Consider the following 25,220-nt stretch of genomic DNA (forward strand, 5'->3'; position numbering starts at 1 on the left):
AGGATTGAGACAGCCAATGTGGTGACTAGGAAGATCATATAAGAAATCTTCCCAAGGTTTGGGATACCCAAGGTAATCGGGTCTGATAATGGACCTGCCTTTGTTACCCAGGTAAGTCAGGGACTGGCCACCCAACTGGGAATCAATTGAAAATTACATTGTGCTTACCAACCCCAGAGTCAGGTCAGGTAGAAAGGATAAATATACATTCTAAAAAGAGACCTTTACAAAATTGGAGCTAGAGACCTGTGGGAATGACAGAACAGTCCTCCTTCCCTTTTCCCTGTTCCGGGTTTGGAATACCCTAGGGTGATTTAAAGTCACCCCTTATGAGATCCTATGTGGAGAACCGCCACTGCTCACTGAGTCAGGTGGAATGTATAATCCTGATGCTATTCTTTCTAGACCTTCATTTTCCCACCTACAGGCCGTTGAAGTGGTGAGACACAGATCTGGGAACAACTGAAGGAAGTATGCATCTCTGCCTGGATCCACACCTCCCACGTGAAGCAAGCTCCTGAACTACCCAAATTGCAGTATCTGAGGCTTTTGACAACACTACCAGTCAAGAGGCTTGTGTTTGGGGGACTAGTCAGTAAGGCTGCCTCTTACTGAGGTTATGTAATGAGACTCTTAAGAGCCCTAAGACTCCTGACACCAGGTACTCAGTTCCCGGTTTAGATAAATGGTGGGCTTGTAATACAGGCCTGACACCTTGCATGTCAACATCGGATTTCAATGACACCAAAGATTACTGTGTGCTTGTAGAACTGGTACCTAGGGTCTTTTAACATCCAGCTAACACGCTTAGGGGTGAGTTTGACAAACACCCAACTTGCTTTTGATGAGAACCAATTTCTCTGACATTTGCAGTAATCCTGGGCATCGGGGTACCTTCCCTAATACAGGCCCCTCAGTATTTTAATAAATTAAAACTAATTACCTTCATTAGAGAAGGAATAAGTGCTGTTCAGATTTTGATGTTATGCCACCAAAATAGTGCCTTACAAGGTCAAAAAAAATACTAAAATCTAGTTCTATGATTAGAACCAGGTACTAGAAGAAGTGGGAAGATGAAAGACTTGGATAAATCCAACCCCCCCCCCCAGCAGGAAAAAAATAGAGCCCAAAATCTAAGCAGGGAGAAAATCAGAAATCTAGGGTTAGCCAGGTCAGTGACTGTGTTTCAGGAACTAGCTGAAGATAAAGTTAGATTGTAATCTTGAGAATAATCTTGAGAAACAGGGAGTTTCCCCCTTGTGATTATCATTGGTATTTTTGGAATACTGTGTTTCAGGACCTATCTTATTATGACCTTGAGAGTCATCTTGAGGGGCAGGAAGTTGCCCCCTTGTGATCATTACTGGTATTTTCAGAATTTTCTGTGACACCCTCCCTGCCCCTTTTGGATTACTGGGCTGTGATTTTTAACTATAAAAACCCCTTCTCCAGGTCACTCGGGGTCGAACTCTTCCCCTGCGTGGACTATGAGTCTCGGCCCCAGTGCACTGGTTCTCATCTCATCTCATCGATTAAACCTCGTGTGATTGCAGCAAGCATGGTCTCTTGTAAGTAACTGGGGGGGTTGTGTTATCCTGAGACATGAGTGAGAGTCTCCCCACACCGGGGGTCTTTCAGCATGAGCTGGATCTATGGAGAAAGTAAGATTAATAAAAGAAAAAATGGGCCACAGGGCTGTGGAGATTGGTTTAGTTACTTTTTATTTCAAAATATATATCAATAGTACATATAAAGTTATTGCATTGTGATACTTTCATCCAAGTGTATTACATGCTCTTGTATTATTGATCCTTTATTTTCTCATCTGTTTCAACAAACAAGTTAAAGCAGAAAACATTGATTGCACCACGACATACCATGGAATTTGATCACATATTTGATACTTCATGTCTCTGGGAATCAACTTTTTTTTTACAGAATAGGACTAAGAACTGCTTCTGCATCTCAGACTGTGAAAGCAGCATAGTTTTTCTGAGATGGTACATGTTTCAAAGAAGTTCTCATGTGTTATGCCTTCAAGAAAATTTACATGTGATTCCTTTTAAATGTTCTTGTGATTACATGCGCTTGAGGAAGAAAACTATGGTCAGATTAACACAGGTTTGGCTTCTGAATCCTGAAGGAAGAGCCATTTCTGACTGAGGCGCATTGTCACCACTTGTATTTCTCTACAAACAAAGCTGGTGGTTTGGTTACATAGGGTTAGGGCAAGGCTCATTAGTAGCATGGTACTTTCGAACCGTCTCCTACAACCTCTTGAGTAGTGATTCTCAACCTTCAGAATGTTATGGACACTTACTATGATCTTTCATGTTGTAGAGATCTAACTGTAAAATTATTTTTATTGCTTCTTCATAATTGTCATTTTTCTACTTTTAAAAATAGCAAAATAAATACCTGATGCATTATATCTGATACACCGACACTTACTGAGGAGTCATCCAAACAAACCCAAAAGGAACTGAGAAACACAGATGTAACATTTTTGTATACAAAATATGTAGTATCTATTGTTTACAATGCATAAGATTGTCTTCTATTTCTTGCTTTCTGCTGGCAATGCTTTACTCTGTAGTTGCGGTTTCCCTACCTTCAATTTCCACTTCCTGAATTCCTATAGTTTGGTCTTATTTTTATTGCATCTAATTCAATTCTTGAACATTATTAGTTGTTTCCTTCAAAGGTTTTTTTTTAGAATTCTTGACATCCTTTAACTGATTTATTGATTGCCTCATTTTTGATGGTCTCTTACTGGTAAGAAAGGAAAATTATCAGTCTGATTTGTGGCAATTCCTCTGATGACGGTGGTATGTGGATGACTGGCGGTAACTACGCTGACACTTGGAACAAGTGTAGGGCTTCTCTCCTGTATGTATCCTCTTGTGAGCATTCAGGTTGGTTTTATGGCTGAATGGCCTTTTACATGTAGGACATATGAAAGGCTTCTTTTCCTTGTGTATGATCTCATGGACTCTCAGGTCTGAGACAGTATAGAAGGCTTTATGACATGTTGTACATACAAATGACCTCTCCTTCTTTTGTACTTTCTTATGAACAGAAAGATTAGAGTTTGTGTCTCTGTGGAGTCTCTCGTGGTGACAGTCACATGTGCAGTTTGCTGCATGACACTGGAAGTCTTCAGTCTGCGCTGGTCTGGAGGAAATTCCTGGTTGTTCCTCCACCATGGGAACATCTCCAGAAGAAGCTGCACTCTGAGATTCCTCCTGGCACCTGGCAGTGTCCTGACGTGTTCTGAGATCCAGAGGGCTTTCATAAGAAACAGCTCCTGATTGTACCTGCATCATGGGGACATCTTCAGAAGAAGCTGCACTCTGAGATTCTTCCTGGTACCTGGCAGCATCCTGATGTGTTCTGAGATCCAGAGGGATTTCATCAGAAACAGCTCCCTCATTGTGATCATGAAAATTATCTGTTTGGATAATGAAAAGAGAATCCATCTCATTTACAGGACTAGTAAAACAACCATTTTCTTCACTAGAGTTCCGGGAATAATCTTGGCCATCTTTAGTGTCTTCATGTTTTTTAAAAATAGCACAGTCTGGGAAACTGTGCCTAAGATGTGATCCCCACACAACAGCCCTTTTCTCTATACCTCCCTGACACTCACCTGTTGCTAATAATCTGTCTTGGGATATGGGCAAGGGTGTCCTTTCATTCTCTAGAGTTGACATTGTTACCAATTGCTGTTCTTTAAAACGCTCAATGACTTCTTTTAATGTCATGTTCTCAGTAAAGAGTGCTTCCTGCCCATGCATGGAGACATGAACCTGTAAACAAAGTCAGATGACCACTGTCAATGAATCTGGATGATGGAACACCTGCCTTCCAACTGATTGCACTGCATCACTGGACTATAGGTTATCTCAATTCTCTAACTTTCATTTGTAATGATCTTTTTCTTGCTTTCAAAAGTTGTGTACCTTCAAGTCCCTATTGCTCTGTATTTGCAAATGTTGTGTCACTGTTGCCAGGGAAAAGGTAATGTTAGCTTTCTGTAATGTCTTCCCACAACATTATCTTCAGCTGGCCAATGAATTGAATGAGGAAAGATGAAGATGGTTTAAATTGAAAACTAGGAACTTTCCCCTTCAAGAAAGGCTTCTCATTGTTCCAAGGATTGTCCCTCATCCCACCAAAGCAATGGAAACTATAACAAACTTGCTGCTTTATAAAAGCCCCAAGGTTGGATATGACTAATCAGAAAGAGATTTATAGAATCACCCCTAGAAAAGTATGTATGGGGTGTTTGAAGAATTTCACCAGTTTGGTCATTTCTGTCAATGACTGCGAATTATGTAATCCCAGAAATTTAAAAAATCAAATAAAATCATGTTTAGCTTAAGATTTTTGATTTTCAAAAATGGCATTTCTGCACCATTATTCATCAAGTCATTTCTCATGTGTGTCCGTGTTGAATATGCTTTTGAGAGCACAGGGTACTATCTTGCCTCTTCTGTTTAGAAACAGGACAAAATGAACAAACTAGATGATTTAGAATACCATTAAAGCAATTATGTCCCTGATTCTGCTCCCCAGGTCCATGAATCACAGGCTTCCTCAGGCATTCAGAGTGTTAAATGTGTGCCAAATTTCTGAGATGAAATTATTTAGGTAATGCTCATAATTGAGAGACTCTAACTTCCTCCATTTTACTACTGAACCTAATCTCAGTTTATTAAAAAACGAACGGAAAATCTTCAACAACATCCCTGACAGCAAGAACAAAGGGAGAGCACATCAGATGTCTGCACAAGACCACAAGCATCTCAATACAATGACCATAAAAGGACAGTTCTATAACCGCATCTGAATTTGCCCGACATTATGATAATGTGTTAATGGAAGGGGGGAATGAGAAGCTCAGCAAATCAAGTATGTTCCTATGCTGATTTTTACTACTGAGAAAAAAAACCCTTTTGTTTTTACTTATTACTAGAATGTGATGTCTCCACCAATTCGTAGGTGCTTGTAATAAGTACAATATAAGCACCTTGCTAAATGAGCCGTCTCTAAAAGACAGATTATCTCTTCTAAACCCTTAAAGGCTTTGCTCTAATACCATCTCTTAGTCTCTTGCCACTTTTAAATAGATTAAATATCAATATGTCCATTGTACACGTGAATTTAAAGCAAGTAGGAGTCTCCATTGTAAATACGTTGATGGAGGGCATTACAAACTGATCAAAAAACAACTAGAAAATCTTCCAACTTCCCCGAAATGTAGAGGACTGTCTTTATTCCTCTCAGTCACGCTACTCACCATGACAGGAGGCTTCAAACACTCGTCAGTCAGTCCCCTCATGAGATTCCCCAGGTTTCTTCCACTTGATTCCCACAACTCTTTCACAGCCAACTCGTCTTTGGAATGCCCGATTTTGAGAAATTGCTCCAAGACCAGCTGGGAAATCATCTGCTCCTTGGTCTGTTCTTCTGGCTTCAGCCATGAGTTAAACATCTCCCAGAGTGTTTGCAACTCCTGCTTTGCAACAAAGCCATTGTCATTTTGGAAAAAGTTGAGGCAAATACTAGCAGAGTTTGATATGACTTCTTCCGACTGCACAGGAGAAACCCGGCTTGTAATAAACTCCATGTTTTCTACCTCACCACCATTTTCCGGTGACAGGGGCTGAAAGGAGTCTTTGAGGTGTGAAGCCATTCTGCTGAGAATCCTCAGAATTATTCAAATAAAGCAAGCAGTATTTTTCTTGTGACCTGAAGATCTGTTTAAAGAAATTTTGGATGGGTTAAAGCAATGAATTAAAGAGTAAGACAGTATGAATATCACAGATCTACTAAGAGACGTTTCAAGTAAATCCTTCTTCAGAATGCTACACAAATCTTTAATTTTTAAATTTTATTTTGGTTTATCGAGATAGGGTTTCTCTGTAGCTTTGGAGTCTGTCCTGGAACTAGCTCTTGTAGACCAGGCTGTCTTCGAACTCACAAAGATCTTCCTGCCTTAGCCTCCTGAGTGCTGGGATTAAACGTTTGTGTCACGAGTGCCCAACCACAAATTCTTCAAGAGTCCAGAACAAAGAAAAAAATGCAAGTATAATATTACTTTACCCGACAGAAAGAAAAATCTTGGCTTGAGAATGGGAAGACCTTAAATGAGAAACAGCAAGCTGCATGGTAGCTAAGGGCTATCTGCTCACCCCTTTGTAAAAGGTCAATTATTTTTGCAGTCTCGAATTTTATGTTCCACGTGTGTCCCCCTTACAGGTGCCACAGGGCAACACTTTCATAAGAAAAACATTAAAAGTGAATGACCTGCAACCATCAATTTGCACAGTAGCAAGGACATGTCCATAGAACAAGAAACTACATACCTCACCTTCAAAATTGTAAAAGGCAAACGCTTGAGCAGAATGGTTTTCCAAAAGTCCACACAACAACTTAGAGACCTTCTCATGATTGTAAAGCAGCATCTCCCAGACACACAATATTAAAAAACCTACACATACCCACTCCACAAAGAAGGGAAATGTTTCTGTTCTCCAAAGTGGTCTCTTTCTATGGTCAATCAGGGCTGATTCCAGCAAGCACTAGGTGCTGATGTGTCTCCAGGCCTGTGCTCTGCTTCAACTGAGCTATTGCTCAAGCTATGTCTTTTTATAGTGCCTGAGTTCAATGATTCAATCTGTTATGCTAATTAGTTAGACACTACCTTGGATCACACCTCCTGTATCTGGGCTTGGCAACCATGACCTTGTACCTAATAATCACTGTGGTGAGCATTAGGGACTCCAGTTCAAGCACAGCCTTGTAGCCTAAGAAGACCAAGTTCAGCATAGCCGAGGTGAACAGCATTCACATAACAGGAAAAAAATACACTAACATATCAGGGGAAGACATTTTAACCTTTGAGTTATAAATGGAATCCTCCTTCATCCCTAGCTCAGAATCTCTATGCAAATCTCGATCCCATGGAAGGAGAACCCATCCAAAGTAGGCATAGTCAGTAACTGCAGTGAAAGGGGACATCTCCACACTGAAAGTAATATCAAATCTGTCATTTATCTATGACTTCTGATCAACATGCTTTAACATGGTTACCAATGAAAACAAAACATGAAATTTCTATATGGAAAATTCAATTATTTTTTACATTTTGGCTAATTTTTTTTTAGGATTTGAATTTTTCAGTGGTATATAATTTGTATTTGGATAAATAAATCTTACATGAAGAACCTAGGCTAATCTAAAGCCACTAGAGGTTGGAAAATATTGAAACACTCTTTCAATCCCAGGATCTAGGAGAGAAGCAGATGAATTGTGTGACTTCAAGCTATCCTGATCTACAGAAGATCAATGAAGAAACAAATCCTGGTGTTGGTGGCCTAAATCTTTAATCCCAGTACTAGGGAGTCATATGCATTTAATCCCAGCCCTAGACACAAGAAAAAATGGGAGGAGAAAATGCTTCAGTATGATTAGTGTATGGTTGCCCAGACTCTGTAGTGGTAGACTTTCCTAATGACTTGGCTGTTTTGATTTTATGCTATTTATTTTGAATCCAAATTTCTGTCCCTTAGTTTCTTACACATGCTCTGGGAATTGTTTCCCTATTTTGAAATTTTTTATTCTCCTAGGGAAGGGCTGTGTTTTAGAGTACCTCATATTTCAGTAATTTTAGTCCCTGTGCTTCCAGCTTCTTTGGGATGATGGCATTTATGGCTCTGTGTTTAGTGTTGGAAATAAGCACACTTTGATAACAGAGCACACCTTTGTTGATAGGTCATCAACATGTGACTTTCAGGGGACACAACTGAACCAAACAATCACCATGCTTGGAGATTTTCATTCACAAAGGCACAAGCCTTTAATCCCCTTACATTAATCCCCAGAGTCAGTTTTTGTGAGTATGAGATCCAGCTGTTCTACCAGGTAGTTCCAATGCAGTCAGGGATACATAGTGAGACAATGTCTTCAAAAACAAAACAACAAAATGTGCAAAAAAGTAAAAGACAGACACGGAAAAATATTCTTGATGTAATGAAACAGATCAGGGACTCTAGCACTGAGAAATTTGAAGACATAGGGTTGTAGATCAAGGTTATTCTCAACCAACTAATTTATGACTAGATTAGATCATTAGGCACTTATTTGTAAAAAAAAATGGTAACTCAAAAAAAAGCAAAAAAAAAAAGAGATGAAAACCCTCATTTTGGATGTAAATTTAATTCCTCCTCATCCTACAATCCTCAGGTCATGTCAATCTTACAACATGTACTTCCAAAGAGAAACATCTTCACTTTGCCAATAGTGGTGATCCAGGGAAAGCCTGTCTTTTCTGGGTTGTGCATCGGATTCGTCTTCAGCACATCCAATGCATGTATGATCAGTCACTGCAGTGAAAGAGGACATTTCCACACTGAAAGGGATACCAAGGCTGTCATTCATCTACCATGACTTCTGTCGTTTACCTCATTCCACACTGGCTAAAATTTTCTGATATCCACAGAGTTTGGAATCCAAATACTGCAGTATACAAGGTAAAATCTTGGTATTGGAATGAGACAGAGCAAGTAGTGCCGAAGACATATTCGATGCACAACACAGAAGAGACAGGCTTGCCCGGAATCACCAGTATTGGCAAAGTAAAGATGTTTTACATTTGGAAAGTACATGTTGTAATTTAGACATGACCTGAAGATTTAGCATGCCGAATTAAATTTACATCAAAACTGAGGTTTTACCTCTCTTTTTCTTTGCTTTTTTTTGGAATTAATTTGTGTTTGCAAATGAGTGCCTTATGGCCTATCTAGTCTAAATTCTTTAGTTGGTTTAGAATGACCTTGGTCTACAATCCTGTTTTTTACTTGTAGAGTAGCAGAGCTGTTTCATTACTTCAAGATTTCTTCTCGGTGTCTGTCTTACTTTTTTGCTGATTTAGTTGCTCTGTTTTTATAAGACATTGTCTCACTATGTATCCCTGTCTATACTGGAACTACTGGGTAGACGGTTGGATCTCAAACTCACAAACACTGACTCTGGAGATTAAAGGGACGGGATTAAAGGCCTGTGCCTTTGTGAATGACAATCTCCAAGAATGGTGATTGTTCGGTACAATTGTGTCCCCTGAAAATCACATGTTGAGAACTTATCGAAAGAGACTGTGCTCTGTTATCAAAGTGTACTTATTTCCAACACTAAACACAGAATCGTAAATGCCATCATCCCAAAGAAATGAGAAGCACAAGGACTAAAATTTCTGAAATCTGAGGTACTCTAAATCATATCTATTCCCTAGGATAATAAAAATTTTCTAATAATAGTGAAGGAATTCCTATAACATGGGTAAAAAAAAGTCAGGGAAATTAATTTGGATTCAACTTTAACACCAGAAAAATAAAACAACTAAGTAAAAAAGACATCTTACCTCTACAAAGGCTGGGCTACCATAAACTAATCATACTGAAGCATTTTTTCCTCCAATTTTTTCTTTTGTCTAGGGCTGGGATTAAAGACATATGACTCCCTAGTACTGGGATTAAAGATTTAGGCCACCAACACCAGGATTTGTTTCTACTTGATCTTCTGTAGCCCAGAATGGCCTGGAACTCAAGGAGATTAATCTGCTTCTCTCCCAGATCCTGGGATTAAAGGTGTGTGTCATCCTTGCCCTACCTCTTTTGATTAGCATTGGATCCTCAGGTGAGATTTATTTATCCAAAAACAAATAATATACCCATGACAAATTCAAATGCTGAAAAAGGTTTAGCCAAATTGTACAAAAATAATTGAATCTTCCCTATAAAAGTATTGTTTTATGTTCATTGTTAATCATGACTGTTTTTCTATATTCTGGGCTTTAATCAATTAAAGCATGTTGATCAGAAGTCATAGATAAATGACAGACTTGATATTCCTTTCAGTGTAGAGATGTCCCCTTTCATTGCAGTTACTGACTATGCCTACTTTGGATGGGTTCTCCTTCCATGGGATCACCAAGATTTGCATAGAGATTCTGAACTAGGGCTGAAGGAGGAGTCCATTTGTAACTCAACAAAGGTTAAAATGTCTTCCCCTGATATGTTAGTGTATTTTTTTCCTGCTATTTGAATGCTGTTCACCTAGGCTATGCTGAACTTGGTCTTAGGCTACAAGGCTGTGCTTGAACTGGAGTCCCTAATACTCACCACAGTGATTATTGGGTACAAGCTCATGGCTGCCACGTTCAGATACAGGGGGTGTGATCCAAGGTATTGTCTAACTAATTAGCATCACAGATTGAACCATTGAAATCAGGCACTATAAAAAGACATAGCTTGAGCAGAAGCTCAGTTGAAACAGAGCACAGGCCTGGACACACATCAGCACCTAGTGCTTACTGGAATCAGCCCCAATCTGGCCTAGAAAGAGACCACTTTGGAGAACAGAAACATTTCACTTTTTTGTGGAGTAGGTATGTGTAAGTTTGTTAATATTGTGTGTCTGGGAGATGCTGCTTTACAATCATGGGGAGGTCTCTAAGTTGTTGTGGGGTCTTTTGGAAAACCTTTCTTCTCACACAAAAGTGTGACACTCATAAGGGGAGACCCAGGTGGAACATAAAATTCGAGACTTCGCAACAATAACTTTTACCTTTTACAAAGGGGTGAGCAGGTAACCCTTGGCTACCATGCAGCTTGCTCTTTTCTCATTTCATGTCTTCCCGTTTTCAAACCAGGATTTTTCTTTCTGTCAGGTAAAGTAATATTATATTGTATTTTTTCCTTTGTTTACATCTTTAGAAGAATCTGTGGATGGGCAGTGGTGGCCCAAGCCTTTAAACCCAACACTCGGTAGGCTAAGGCAGGCAGATCTTTGTAAGTTCGAAGACAGCCTGGTCTATAAGAGCTAGTTCCAGGACAGGCTCCAAAGCTACAGAGAAACCCTATCTCGATAAACCAAAAATAAAATAAAAAAATAAAATAATTGGTTTAGAATTCTGAAGTATTTACTTTAAAAATCTCTTAATAGCCCTGTGACATTAACAAGTGTCTTACTTTTTCATTCATTGCTTTAACCCATCCACAAATTTCTTAAACAGATCTTCTAGTCACAAGAAAGATACTGAGCTACCATATTTGAATGTTCTGAGGATTCTCAGCAGAATGGCTTCACACATCAAAGACTCCTTTAAGCCCCTGTCACCAGAAAGTGGTGGTGAGGTAGAAAACATAGAATTTATTCAAAGCCGGGTTTCTCCTGTGCAGTCGGAAGAAGACATCTCTAACTCTGCTAGTGTTTGCCTCAACTTTTCATCAAATGACAATGGCTCCTGTGCCGAGCAGGAGCTGCAAACACTCTGGGAGATGTTTACCTCATGGCTGAAGCCAGAAGAACAGACCAAGGAGCAGATGATTTCCCAGCTGGTCTTGGCGCAGTTTCTTAAAATCGGGTACTCCAAAGACGAGTTGGCTGTAAAAGAGTTTTGGGAAGCAAGTGGAAGAAACCTGCGGAAACTCATGAGGGGACCGACTGACAAGTGCTTGAAGCCTCCTGTCATGGTGAGTAGCGTGACTGAGAGTTGATTAACTCAGGAATAAAGACAGTTTTCTACATTTAGTGGAAGTAGGAAGACTTTATAGTTGTTTATAGGGCAGTTTGTAATGCCCTCTATCAACATATTAACAATAGACTTCCTTCTTGCTTTAAATTCACGTGTACAATGGTGATATTTATAATTATTCTATTTAAAAGTGTCAAGAGAATAGGAGATGGTATTAGAGCAAAGCCTTTAAGGGTTTAGAAGAGATATCTGTCTTTTAAAGATGGCTTATTTAGCAAGGTGTTTATATTGTACTTATTATAAGCACCTGAGAATTGGTGAAGAAGACCTCACGTTCAAGTAGCATGTAAAAACAAAGGTTTTTTTTCTGTAATAAAAATCAGCATAGGAACATATTTGATTTGCTGAGCTTCTCATTCTCCCCCTCCATTAACACATTAGGGATATGTAGGGCAAATTCAGGTAGGGTTATACAAGTGTTCTTTTTGGCCATTGTGTTGAGATGCTTTGTGGTCTTGTGCAGACATCTGATGTGTTCTCCCTTTGTTCTTGCTGTAGGAATGTTGTGGATGATTTTCCATTTGTTTTTAATAAACTGAAATTAGGTCCAGTTGTAAAATAGAGGAAGTTAGGATCTTTTAATTATGAGCATTACCTAAAAAAATTTCATTTCAGAAATTTGGAAGGCATTTAATACTCTGATCTCTGAGCTAGCCTGTGATCCATGGACCTGGGGAGTATATTCAGGGACAAAATTTCTAAATTGTCTAGTCTGAGTCATTTATATCCTGTTTCTAAACAGAAGAGGCAAGATAGTATCTTGTGCTCTCAAAAGCATATTCAACAGGGACACACATGAGAAATGACTTAATGAATAATGGTGCAGAAATGCCAATTTTGAAAATTAAAAAACTTAAGTTAGATGTAATTTTATTGGAATTTTTAAAATTTCTGGGTTTATATAATTCTTAGTCATTGACAAAAATGACCAAGGTGGTGAAATTCTTCAAACACCTCATACATACTTTTCTAGAGATGATTCTATAAATCTTCCTGACTAGACATATTCAACCTTGGGGCTTTTCATTAAAGCAGCAATTTTGTTATAGTTTCCATAGCCTTGGTGGGATGAGGGACAATCCTTGGAACAATGAGAATCCCTTCTTGATGGGGAAAGTCACTAGTTTTCAATTTAAACCATCTTCATCTTTCCTCATTCAATGCATTGGGCAGCTGAAGATAATATTGTGAGAAGACATTACAGAAAGCTAACATTACCTTTTCCCTGGCAACAGTGACACAACACTTACAAATACAGAGCAAATAGGGACTTTGAAAGCCAGAAAAAGATCGTTACAAATGAAAATTAGAGAAATGAGCTAACCTATAGTCCAGTGATGCAGTGCAATCAGTTGGAAGGCAGGTGTTCTATCGTCCAGATTCATTGGCAGTGGTCATCTGGCTTTGTTTACAGGTTCATGTCTTCATGCATGGGCAGGAAGCACTCTTTACTGAGAACATGACATTAAAAGAAGTCATTGAGCGTTTTAAAGAACAGCAATTGGTAACAACGTCAACTCTAGAGAATGAAAGGACACCCTTGCCCATATCCCAAGACAGATTATTGGCAACAGGTGAGTGTCAGGGAAGGCATAGAGAAAGGGGCTGTTTTGGGGGGATCACTTCTTAGGCACAGTTTCCCACACTGTCTTATTTTTAAAGGACATGAAGACAGAAAAGATGGCCAAGATTATTCCTGGAACTCTAGTGAAGAAAATGGTTGTGTTACTAGTCCTGTAAATGAGATGGATTCTCTTTTCATTATCCAAACAGATAATTTTCATGATCACAATGAGGGAGCTGTTTCTGATGAAATCCCTCTGGATCTCAGAACACATCAGGATGCTGCCAGGTACCAGGAAGAATCTCAGAGTGCAGCTTCTTCTGGAGATGTCCCCATGGTGCAGATACAACCAGGAATTTCCTCCAGACCAGTGCAGAGTGAAGACTTCCAGTGTCATGCAGCAAACTGCACATGTGACCGTCACCACGAGAGACTCCACAGAGACACAAACTCTAATCTTTGTGTTCATAAGAAAGTACAAAAGAAGGAGAGGTCATTTGTATGTACAACATGTCATAAAGCCTTCTATACTGTCTCAGACCTGCGAGTCCATGAGATCATACAGAAGGAAGAGAAGCCTTTCATATGTCCTACATGTAAAAGGTCATTCAGCCATAAAACCAACCTGAATGTTCACAAGAGGATACATACAGGAGAGAAGCCCTACACTTGTTCCAAGTGTCAGCGTAGTTACCGCCAGTCATCCACATACCACCGTCATCAGAGGAATTGCCACAAATCAGACTGATCTTTGTCCTTTCTTGCCAGTAAGAGACCATAAAACATCAGAGACAATCAAGAAATCAGTTAAAGGATGTCAAGATTTCTAAGAAAAAATCAAACGTTTGAAGGAAACCAGTAAGACTGTTCAAGATTAGATGCAATAAAAATAAGACCAAACTAAGGGAAATTCAGGAAATTGAAATTATCGTTAGTGAAATAGCATCTACAGAGTAAAGTATTACCAGCAGAAAGCAAGAGACAGAAGAGAATCTTATGCATTGTAAACAATAGATACTACATATTTTGTTTAAAAAAAGGTTACATCTGTGTTTCTCAGTTCCTTTTGGGTTTTTTGTTTTGTTTTGTTTTTAGTACAAAACACAATCTTTATTTTAATAAGCTAGATTGTGGTGGGGATACTAATTGGGGTCAAGGTAGACTGGGTGTAGGCTCTGAAGGGGAGAACTGACAAGCTTTATTGGCACAGGTCCCCAAGGATGCCCCGCTCGGAGGCTGCACTGCCCAGAATGAAGCCCACAGCCAGGGAAACTGTTTGGTCGAAGGAACCTCTCAGCTGCTCCACATGCTGGTTCGGGGTCGCCAATTGGTCGCGCAGAGGGCCCAGAACTGTCGAGATGTCGCCCAAGTGCGTCAAGGCCTGCAGCAGCAGAGCGCTGTTTAGAGACTGCGGTGCAACATGCGGGATCGCACAATCCTGGGGAAGGCCAGGAGACTCATTTGGTTCCTCCGTGTCATAGTTGAGGGTTGGTGGCGGGGAGGATCCGAGGACCCGGCCGGGCTCAGCCGTAGGGGCAGGGGAGCTAGTAATGCGGCGGGAATCTGCAGACTTCGTAGTGGAGGAGCTGAACCTGAGAGCGGAAGCGGGGTCTGCGTCTTCCGCAGTCACCTGCTGCGTAGCCCCTAGGAGAGAAATGCGTGGTCCCGCTAGTGGTCCTTGTGTAACCTTACCTCCGGGTTCCACCCCCCAACCCCCACCCCCGCTAGAACCAGCCCATTCCTGCCCGCACCGGTGCTCCTACCTGGCTCGACTGCTGTAGGTGCGGGCGCTAACACCGCGAGGGTCGTGCTGCCGCGGCGCTGGGGACGTCCAGGCCCCGCAGGGCGACGGCGGGTTCGCCAGTGCCCATCGTCGCCCAGCAGCCCCATGAGCTGGCGGATCTGGTCGTCGTAGGGTCCGGACGGCTGGCCATGGGAGTTTCGGAGTTTGTCCTTGAGAAACTTGTAGCGGCGGCGGCACTGAGCCGGAGTGCGCTTAACTTGCTGCCAGGCCAGCGCGGCCAACACGCGGCGGTAGGTGGGCAGAGCCTGCCGGCGATCGAGCAGTAGTGAGCGCCACATGGCCAGCTGCAGCAGCATGCCCAGAAGTAGGTTCGTCTCTCGGGCACTCCAGGGAGTGCGCTGCGCCGAGCCCGGGGACATGGGAGCCTTGGGAGAACCAGGCTCCGCCATCGCGCCCCGAGTAGGGGAGAAGGCATGCTGGAGCCAGAAGGTGCTCATATTCTCTCCTTTTGGGTTTTTTGAAGGACTCCTCAATAAGTGTCAGTGTATCAGATATAATGCATCAGGTATTTATTTTGCTATTTTTAAAAGTAGAAAAATGACAATTCTGAAGAAGCAATAAATAATATTACAGTTAGGTCACTACAACATGAAAGAGCACAGTAAGTGTTTATAGCATTCTGAAGGTTGAAAATCACTACTCAAGAGTTTGGAGGAGATAGTTTCAGGTTACCATGCTACTAATGAGCCTTGCCCTAACCCTATGTAAACAAACCACCAGCTTTGTTTGTAATGAAATACAGATGGTGACAATGTGCCTCAGTCAAAAACAGCTCTTCCTTCAAGAGTCAGAAGCCAAACTGTGTTAATCTGACCACAGTTTTCTTCCACAAGTGCATGTAATCACAAGAATATTTAAAGGAATCACATGTAAATTTTCTTGAGGTCATATCACATGAGAACTTCTTTGAAACATGTACCATCTCAGAAAAAATGTTCTGCTTTCATTGTCTGAGGTGGAGAAGTAGTTCTTGGTCCTACATTCTGTGAGAAAATGTTGATTCCCAGAGACATAATGTATCAAATGTGTGATCAAATTCCATGGTATGTCATGGAGCAATCAGTGTTTTCTGCTCCAACTTATTTGTTGAAACAGATGAGAAAATGAGTGATCAATAATACAAGACCTGTACTTCCCACAGGGCAGGGAACCCTGACTGCTCTTCAGGCTGATGAGGGAGGGGGACTTGATTAGGGGAGGGGCAGAGAAATGGGAGGCAGTGGAAGGGAGGAGGCAGAAATCTTTATTTATTAAATAAATGAATAAAAAAATAAAATAAAATAGGAAGAAACAAAACAAATAATAATACAAGAGCATGTAATAAACTTGGATGAAAGTATCACAATGCAATAACTTGATATGTACTATTGATATATATTTTGAAATAAAAAGTAAACCAGTCTCCACAGCCCTGTGGCCTAATTCTTCATTTAAAATCTTACTTTCTCCATAGATCCAGCTCATACATGCCATGTTCTTTGATATCAACTTTCTAGAAGTTTCATCAAAATACTTTAGATCATGTGCAATTATATTTTGTATTTATTCATTTCTTCAAGAAAATATACCTCTGGCCTCTGCCTTTCTCCAAAGGAACTGTGTTAAAAATACTTTTATAATAACATTTTCTAAAATAATTTCTCATTTTGGGCAAAGGAGAAATGGTCTCAACTTGGGCACTCCAGAACCCTAGTGTAGGGTGCTCTGGCAGAAAGGAAAGAGGCAGAGCCTGACATGCTGGACTTTTCCTAGGGCTTAGGGAGAGGGTAAGTGTCAACTCAGACCACCCCATTGGCCAATGGGGAGAAACAACACAGTGAATCTGAAGTCTGCTGAAGCAGGATCTCATTTAATTGTATTAGGCGGGAAGTCATATAGGACTAGGGATGCCTGAGATGTGCCGAGGTGGAGCAAGGGCCAATAATATTTTTCACGTTAGCAGTGGTTGGGCAGAGGCGAGCCTAGACTGGGCTGTGCTCAGTCACTTTATGTGTGTAAGTTATAGCCACAGACAGGTCTCCAAACTCGAGTTAGGCTCAGGAAGTTACACTGGGCCTCACCAAACTCACGTTAGGTTTATGAAGTTACATGGCCAGTCTTCATGAAGCCCACACCCTTACTATGCATAGTCCAGTTATATATACTCCAGTGTTGAAAGAAAAACACAGAGTAATATGATGAATTGTTATGGCATGAGTCTAAGGACTTCACTCAGACCATGAAGAAATATATCCCACTTCTTTCTGTCAGCAGGAAGTACCATGGATGGAGAAGGACCAGCCAGTGGCTCTGCAAATTAGATCCGTGCATGGAGTATTGTAGCACAGAGGCTTGGAACTGGCATGTACCTACCTTCATGAATTCTACTCTGTATTCACATATGTGGGTAGTTCTAAAGTTGTTGAAAAATCCTTTTTTCTAGAGAGAATTGAATCCTAAGTCCTGCAGGGAACAGGGTCTTACTCTTGGTAGTGCAATTACACAGAGGGTAGAGGTATTTGAAGCACAGCACAGAAAAACCTAGTCTGAACCAAGATCATCTGTGTTGTGAGCTAGAGAAGCTTGTATCTTATCTTGGGAAAACATGACAGGCATGTTTGACAGCATGATATGTTGATTTTCATCCGGTGGAAGTAAAATGGTTTCGACAAAATAAGGAGGTTTTGCCGTCTCTTTTTCAATGTTTGATGCTTGATTGATTTTGAAAAGGGAGTCTTTTAGCCTGGTGCACAACAGAATAAATTGCTGAGAATGAACTTTGACTTCTTCTTACCCATTGCTGGGGTTCTAGGGCTGCCTCACTATTTTAAGCATCTGTTTTGTTTGTTTGTCTGTTATCCTGGAGAATATTTCTCTATTATGTCCTGGCTGTGCTGGAACTTGCTATTCAGTCCAAGCTGGATCCAGATTTCCAGAGATCCATTTTCAATGGTCAGATCTGTCCTGGGATTAAAGGTGGTTGTTGGGATTAAATATATGTGTTGGGATTAAAGTCCACTAGCCTTCCTCTAGCATTTTAATTGTTGGTTGAATTTTGTCCTGTTAATTAAAGGAACATGCCTTTAATCCCAGTCCTGAGGAGTCAGAGCAAGTGTCTTTGATTTTCAGGTAAACCTGATCTACATAGGAGTTTCAGTAGAGCCTGAGGAACATAGGGAAATAATTTCTCAGACAAAAAAAAAATAAGAAAAAAAGAAAGAAAAAGAAAATGAAAAAGAAGAAACTAAACCAACAATTCACTTAGTAACCAACCAACCAAATCACACACGAACACACACACTGGCACGCATGCACCCACATACACAAACTAAATCTAAAAGAATAGAAACAAACCAAATATAAAAACAATACAGTTAAAAAAAGAAACCAGCATTGACATGCAATGTGATTCTCAAATATTTGTGAGTATGTGAGCAGACTAACCTACAAGTTACCAAGATAGAAAAGGAAAGAAAAAGAGAGAATAACGAGTGCCTTATTCTAGAGACACATTTTATAATTCCTCCATAGAATACAGTATTCACATCGTGTATCAAACATGATGGTTTATTCCAAAATAAAATACATGCCACTCTCCCTGCTTAGAGAGATGAGCCTGCTTAAATCTCAGTGTTTTGTGGCTTGTATACCAGACAGCTCCTGGGTGCTTCCTACCATCTGTCTCATTCCTCTGCCCTTGGTGTGTGATTGTTTCCTGGTAGCAGCAGTTGAGATTCAAAAGTTTCTGGAAATCAGGTAATTTTAACAGGTTTGGAAGAGCCATGTGTAAGAACACAGGATCAACAGCCATGGGACAAAAATGCCTGTCTTCATATCCCTTTCAATTTAGTTCAGTGTAGCTATCATCACATTGACTTATAATGCTTTAATAGGATGCATTCTATTCCAGGGAAACATCAAGCATTGCATTAGAGTTTAGAAATGCTTATACGATTCAATCATCCATAAAAGTGTCTTTCCTACCTTGGTCTTCTTGGGTCTGTAGGCTTTGATAGGACAGTTGAATTGCCACAAATCAGACTGAACTGTGTCCTTCCTCACCAGGAATTGACAATAAAAAAATCAGAGGAGATCAACAAATCAGTTGAAGAACGTTAATAAATCCTAAAAGAAACAAATGTTTGAAGGAAAACAATAAGACCATTCAAGAAAAAGAAGTAATAAAAATAATACAAACTAAGGGAATTCAGGAAATGGAAATTATAGGTAAGCAAAGAGGAGTCACAGATGCAAGCATTGCCTACTGAAAACAAGAAATGGAAGAGAGGATCTTAGGTATTGAAGACACTACAGAAGAAAATCGATACAACATTTTGTTTACAGAACATGTTAAATCTGTGTTTTTCGACATCTTTACGGTTTGGATGACTCTTTAATAAGTGTAGGCGCATGAGATATCCTGCATATCAGTTATGTATGTCCCTGTGCATAAAAATAGAAAAGTTACAATTCTGAAGAAGCAATAAAAATAATTTTATAGTTGGGTCAGGGTCACTACAACATGAAGGCTTATAGTAAATAGTCATAGCATTATGAAGGTTGAGAATTCAAGAGGTTGAAGCAGACGGTTGATAGTACAATGCTAATAATGAGCCATGCCCTAACTTTTATGCACTGGAACTACTGCGTAGACCATTTCTATCTCAACCTCTCAAACACTGACTCTGGTTATTAAAGGGACAGGATTAAAGGCCTGTGCCTTTATAAATGACAATCTTCAAGCATGGTGATTTTTCGGTTCAATTGTGACCCCTGAAAATCACATGTTGAGGACTTATGGACAGACTGTGCTCTGTTATCAAAGTGTGCTTATTTCCAACACTAAACACAGTATTTTTAATGCCGTCATCCCAAAGAAGATGGAAGCACAGGGACTAAAATGTCTGAAATCTGAGGTACTCTAAAACATAGCCGTTCCCTAGGATAATAAAAAATTTCAAATAATAGGGGAAGAATTCCTATAGCATGGGTAAAAAAAAGTCAGGGAAAGAACTTTGGATTCAACCTGAACACCAGAAAAACAAAGCAGTCAAGGCACTAAGATGTCTTACCTTTACCAAGACTGGACTACCATATACTAAGCATACTGAAGCATTTTCTCCTCCCATTTTTTCTTTTGTCTAGGGCTGGAATTAAAGGGATATGACTCCACAGTACTGGGATTAAAGATTTAGGCCACCAACACCAGGATTTGTTTCTGTATTGATCTTCTTTAGATCAGGATAGGATTGAACTCACAGAGATCCATCTGCCTTTCTCCCAGATCCTGGGATTAAAGGTGTATGTCACCATTACCTTACCTCTAGTCGCTTTAGAGTAGCCTTGGTTCCTCAGATGTGATTTTTTTATTCAAAAACAAATAATATAACACTAAAGAATTCAAATCCTGATGAAAGATTAGCCAAAATGTACAAAAATAATAGAATCTTCCACATAAAATTTTATGCTTTATCTTCATTGATAATTATGAGCTTTTTTATATTCTGGGCTTTAATCAATTAAAGCATGTCATAGATAAATGACAGACTTGATATTCCTTTAAATACTGAGATGCCCCCTTTCACTGTAGTGACTGACTATGCTTACTTTGGATGGGTTTTCCTTCCATGGGATCACCGAGATTTGCATAGAGAGGTTAAAATGTTTTACCCTGATATGTTAGTGTATTTGTTTTTTAGTTTTTCCCCTGCTTTGTGAATGCTGTTTTCCTTGGCTATGCTGAACTTGGTCTTCTTAGGCTACAAGGCTGTGATTAAACTGGAGACCCTCCTGCTCACCACAGTGATTATTAGGTACAAGGTCATGGCTGCCACGCCCAGATACAGGAGGTGTGATCCAAGGTAGTGTCTAACTAATTAGCATAACAGATTGAATCATTGAAGTCAGGTACTATAAAAGGACAATCAGCTTGAATAGAAGCTCAGTTGAAGCAGAGCACAGGCCTGGAGACACATCAGCACCTAGTGCTTGCTGGAATCAGCCCTGATCTGCCCTAGAAAGAGACCACTTCGGAGAATAGAAACTGTTAACTTTTTTGTGGCGTGGGTATGTGTAGGTTTGTTAATTTTTGTGGTTTGTGGGAGATGCTGCTTTACAATTGTGGGGAGGTCTCTCAGTTGTTGTGTGATATTTTGGAAAACCTTTCTGCTCAAGTGTTTCCCCTTTAAATTTTGAAGGTGAGGTATGTGGTCTCTTGTTTTATGGATATGTCCTTGCTACTGTGCAAAATGAATGCTGCTTGTCATTCACTTTTACAGTTTTTCTTATGAAAGTGTTGCTCTGTGGCACTCGTAAGGGGAGACACAGGTGAAACATAAAATTCGAGGCTCTGCAACAATAACTTTTACCTTTTACAAAGGGGTGAGCAGATAACCCTTGGCTACCATGCAGCTTGCTGTTTTCTCATTTAAGGTCTTCCCATTCTCAAGCCAAGATTTTTCTTCCTGTTACGTAAAGTAAAATTATACTCACACGTCCTTCTCTGTTCTGGACTCTGTAAAAATTTGTGTAGGACTCAAAAGACGTATTTACATTGAAAAATCTCTTAGTAGATCTTTGATATTAATAATGTTTTACTCATTTGATTGATAGCTTTAACACATTCCACTGATTTCTTAAACAGAACTTCAAGTCACAAGAAAGATACTGAGCTGCCATATTTGACTCTTTCTGAGGATTCTCAGCAGAATGGCTTCAAACCTTAAAGACTCCTTTAAGCCCCTGTCACCAGAAAATGGTGGTGAGGTCGAACACATGGAGTTTATTCAAAGCCGGGTTTCTCCTGTGCAGTGGGAAGAAGACATCTCTAACTCTGCTAGTGTTTGCCTCAAGTTTTTCCCAAATGACAATGGCTCCTGTGCAAAGCAGGAGCTGCAAACACTCTGGGAGATGTTTACCTCATGGTTGAAGCCAGAAGAACAGACCAAGGAGCAGATGATTTCTCAGCTGGTCTTGGAGCAGTTTCTCAAAACTGGGCACTCCAAGGACATTGCTGTGAAACAGTTGTGGGAATCAAGTGGAAGAAACCTGGGGAAACTCATGAGGGGACTGACTGATGAGTGCTTGAAGCCTCCTGTCATGGTGAGTAGCGTTATTGAGAGGAATAAAGACAGTCCTCTACATTTGGGGAAATTAGGAAGGCTTTATAGTTGTTTATTGATCAGTCTGTAGTGCCCTCTATAAACATATTTACAATGGAGACTTCCTACTGCTTTAAATTCACGTGAGGAAAACAGAAAAGAGGCCATGGATTGCGTGGTGGAACAAATTGTATGTAATTTATTTACAAGTGGCAAGACACTGGGAGACGATATTAGAGAAAATCCTTTGAAGGTTGAGAAAAGAGATAGTCTGGGTTCTAAAGATGGCTCGTTTGTGAGGTTCTTATATTGTAATTATTATAAGAGACTGAGAATTGGTGAAGAAGACCTCACATTCAAGGGTATATTTTTCTGTAGTTACAATCAGCCTGTGGGGTCAACCAAAAAATGGCAACTGCAGGAGGAAAATGCAAGTGTTTTTTTTAAGAATAGCTGGAAACACTAGAGAAATATTTAGGTAATCCGGAAAATGATTGGTGAATCAATATCAGAAACATTAACACATATTTGAATAGCTGAGATTTCATTCCCCCCACTCCCACGTGGACACATTTGGGTAATGTTGGGCAAATTTCAGGTGGGGTTACAGAACTGTTCTTTTTGGTCATTGCACTGAGATATTTTGTGGTCTTGTGCAGACTTCTGATGTGCTCTCTCGCTGTCTAGGATGTTGTTCATGATTTTCAATATGTTTTTAAGAAATTGAAACATAGGTCAAGTTATAAATTGGAGGAAGTTATGGTCTCTCAAATATGAGTATTACCTAAATAATTTCATCTAAGAGTCTTGGCACACATTTAACATTTTAATCTCTGAGCTATCCTGTGATCCAAGACCCGGGGCACAGAATCCATGGATATACTTGTCTTAATGGTTTTCTAAATTATCTAGTACATGTCATTTAGGTCCTGTTGCTAAACTCAAGTGGCAGGATAGTATCGTATCCCTTCAAAAACATATTCAACACCGACATACCCATGAGAAATACCTTGGTGTATGATGGTGCAGCAATGCCAATTTAATAAACCAATAGTCTTAAGCGATATAGTTGTATTTTATTTTTTATATTGTCTGGGTTTGCATTATTCTCATTCACTGACAGAAATGTCCAAGGTGGTGAAATTCTTCAAACACCCCATACATACTTTTCTAATGCTCATTCCATAATTCTCTTCCTGAATGATCACATCCAACCTTGTGACTTTTTCATTAAAGTAGCAATTTTGGTATAGTTTCTCTAGCTTTGGTGGGATGAGGGACATTTCTAGGAATAATGAGAACCCTTTATTGATGGGGAAAGTCACTAGTTTTCCATTTAGACAAACCTCATCTTTCCTCATTCAATGTATTGGCCAGCTGAAGATAATGTTGTGGGCAGGCATTACAGAAAGCTAGCACATACCATTTCTTTGGAAACAGTGACACAACACTAGCAAATACATAGGAAATAATGGCTTTAGGGAACATAACTTGTAAAATACAGAATAAAGCCATTAAAAATGAATGCTAGAGAAATGAGGTAACCTATAGTCCAGTGATGCAATGCAATCAGTTGGAGGGAGGGTGTTCTATCATACAGAATCATTGGCAGTGTTCATCTGGCTTTGTTTACAGGTTCATGTCTCCATGCATGGGCAGGAAGCACTCTTTTCTGAGAACATGACATTAAAAGAAGTCATCAAGCGTTTTAAAGAACAATTGGCAACTGCATCAACTCTAGAGAATGAAAGGAGAATCTTGCCAATATCCGAAGACAGATTATTAGCAACAGGTGAGTGTCAGGGAGGTATAAAGAGGAGGGGTGTTTTGTGGGGTCACTTCTTATGCACAGATTGACACACTGTCTTATTTTCAAAGGACATGAAGACAGTAAAGATGCCCAAAAGTATTCCTGGAACTCTAGTGAAGAAAATGGTTGTGTTACTAGTCCTGTAAAAAATGAGATGGATTCTCTTTTCATTATCCAAACAGATCAGTTTCGTGATTGTGATGAGGGAGCTGTTTCTGATGGATTCCCTCTGGATCTCAGAATATGTCAGGACATTTCCAGATACCAGGAAGAATCTCAGAGTGCAGCTTCTTCTGGAGATGTCCCTGTGATGGAGGTACAACCAGGGATTTCCTCCAGCCCAGCCCAGACTGAAGACTTCCAGAAACTTGCAATAAACTGCACATGTGAGGGTCATCATGGGAGACTCCACAGAGACACAAACAAATACAAATGTGAGGAATGTTTCACATCCTTCAAATATCCCTGTAATCTTTCAGTTCATAAGAAAGTACAAAGGAAGGAGAGGTCATTTGTATGTACAACATGTCATAAAGGCTTCTATACTCACTCAGACCTGACAGTCCATGAGATCATACACAAGAAAAAGAAGCCTTTCAAATGTCCTACCTGTGGAAGGCCTTTCAGCCATAAAACCTACCTGCTAATTCATGAGAGGATACATATAGAAGAGAAGCCCTACACTTGCTCCAAGTGTAACAGTAGTTACCGCCAATCATCCACCTTCCACCGCCATCAGAGGTATTGCCACCAATCAGAATGAACTGTATCCGTCCTCACAAATAAGAGACAATAAAGACTCAGAGGAAGTCAATAACTCAGTTGAAGGATGTCGGGAAACCGAAGACAAAACAGATGTTTGAAGGAAACCATAAGACTGTTCAAGAAATAGAAGCAACAAAAATAATACAAACTAGGGGAATTCAGGAAATGGGAATTATAAGTTGGCATACCGCAACCACAGAGGAAAGCACTGCCAAGTAGAAAGCAAAGTTGGAAGAGGAAAATCTTATGTATCACATACAATAAATACTACATATTTATTTTATTTTATTTTATTCTTTTTTAATTAAAATTTCCACCTCCTCCCCGTTTCCCATTTCCCTCCCCCTTCTTCCACATATTGCCCCCTCCCCCCACTCCATTCCCCCTCCCTCTTAATACTGAAGAGCAGTCCAAATTCCCTGCCCTACTGAAAGTCTAAGGTCCTCCCACTTCTATCTAGGTCCAGAAAGGTGAGCATCCAAACAGGCTATGCTCCCACATAGCCAGTTCATATATTAGGATCAAAACCTAGTGCCATTGTCCTTGGCTTCTCATCAGCCTTCATTGTCTGCCATGTTCAGAGAGTACGGTTTCATCCC

The 25,220-nt window shown here is 40.1% G+C and overlaps 4 protein-coding genes across 4 annotated transcripts; 2 read left to right on the plus strand and 2 right to left on the minus strand.

Moving 5' to 3' along the window:
- Positions 1-2,792: 2,792 nt before the first annotated feature.
- Positions 2,793-5,698, minus strand: LOC130868279 (zinc finger and SCAN domain containing protein 4D-like). The gene is made up of 3 exons (XM_057760546.1): positions 5,303-5,698; positions 3,644-3,809; positions 2,793-3,553 (listed from the first exon to the last, which is right to left on the minus strand). Exons 1-3 carry the CDS (start codon positions 5,696-5,698, stop codon positions 2,793-2,795), a joined length of 1,323 nt encoding a protein of 440 aa, XP_057616529.1.
- A 5,443-nt stretch (positions 5,699-11,141) lies between these two features.
- On the plus strand, positions 11,142-13,911 carry LOC130868287 (zinc finger and SCAN domain-containing protein 4-like). The gene is made up of 3 exons (XM_057760557.1): positions 11,142-11,537; positions 13,014-13,173; positions 13,262-13,911. Exons 1-3 carry the CDS (start codon positions 11,142-11,144, stop codon positions 13,909-13,911), a joined length of 1,206 nt encoding a protein of 401 aa, XP_057616540.1.
- A 450-nt stretch (positions 13,912-14,361) lies between these two features.
- On the minus strand, positions 14,362-15,404 carry LOC130868296 (undifferentiated embryonic cell transcription factor 1-like). The gene is made up of 2 exons (XM_057760568.1): positions 14,927-15,404; positions 14,362-14,807 (listed from the first exon to the last, which is right to left on the minus strand). The coding sequence occupies exons 1-2, from the start codon at positions 15,402-15,404 to the stop codon at positions 14,362-14,364; spliced, it is 924 nt and encodes a 307-aa protein (XP_057616551.1).
- A 6,250-nt stretch (positions 15,405-21,654) lies between these two features.
- LOC130868305 (zinc finger and SCAN domain-containing protein 4-like) lies at positions 21,655-24,619 on the plus strand. Its single transcript, XM_057760575.1, has 3 exons — positions 21,655-22,047; positions 23,682-23,838; positions 23,925-24,619. Exons 1-3 carry the CDS (start codon positions 21,655-21,657, stop codon positions 24,617-24,619), a joined length of 1,245 nt encoding a protein of 414 aa, XP_057616558.1.
- Positions 24,620-25,220: the final 601 nt, after the last annotated feature.

This window comes from Chionomys nivalis, chromosome 2 (assembly GCF_950005125.1).
Source record: "Chionomys nivalis chromosome 2, mChiNiv1.1, whole genome shotgun sequence".
Classification (NCBI taxonomy): domain Eukaryota; kingdom Metazoa; phylum Chordata; class Mammalia; order Rodentia; family Cricetidae; genus Chionomys; species Chionomys nivalis.

Excerpts from the sequence above, each read along its gene's own strand:
- LOC130868279 (XM_057760546.1), bottom strand. The coding sequence starts at position 5,698 with ATGGCTTCACACCTCAAAGACTCCTTTCAGCCCCTGTCACCGGAAAAT. Across the intron at positions 3,810-5,302 it reads GTTTGAAGCCTCCTGTCATG|GTTCATGTCTCCATGCATGG; the intron begins GTGAGTAGCGTG and ends CTTTGTTTACAG. Across the intron at positions 3,554-3,643 it reads ATTATTAGCAACAGGTGAGT|ACACTAAAGATGGCCAAGAT; the intron begins GTCAGGGAGGTA and ends AAAAACATGAAG.
- LOC130868287 (XM_057760557.1), top strand. The coding sequence starts at position 11,142 with ATGGCTTCACACATCAAAGACTCCTTTAAGCCCCTGTCACCAGAAAGT. Across the intron at positions 11,538-13,013 it reads GCTTGAAGCCTCCTGTCATG|GTTCATGTCTTCATGCATGG; the intron begins GTGAGTAGCGTG and ends CTTTGTTTACAG. Across the intron at positions 13,174-13,261 it reads AGACAGATTATTGGCAACAG|GACATGAAGACAGAAAAGAT; the intron begins GTGAGTGTCAGG and ends TTATTTTTAAAG.
- LOC130868296 (XM_057760568.1), bottom strand. The coding sequence starts at position 15,404 with ATGAGCACCTTCTGGCTCCAGCATGCCTTCTCCCCTACTCGGGGCGCG. Across the intron at positions 14,808-14,926 it reads ACCTACAGCAGTCGAGCCAG|GGGCTACGCAGCAGGTGACT; the intron begins GTAGGAGCACCG and ends TTTCTCTCCTAG.
- LOC130868305 (XM_057760575.1), top strand. The coding sequence starts at position 21,655 with ATGGCTTCAAACCTTAAAGACTCCTTTAAGCCCCTGTCACCAGAAAAT. Across the intron at positions 22,048-23,681 it reads GCTTGAAGCCTCCTGTCATG|GTTCATGTCTCCATGCATGG; the intron begins GTGAGTAGCGTT and ends CTTTGTTTACAG. Across the intron at positions 23,839-23,924 it reads AGACAGATTATTAGCAACAG|GACATGAAGACAGTAAAGAT; the intron begins GTGAGTGTCAGG and ends TTATTTTCAAAG.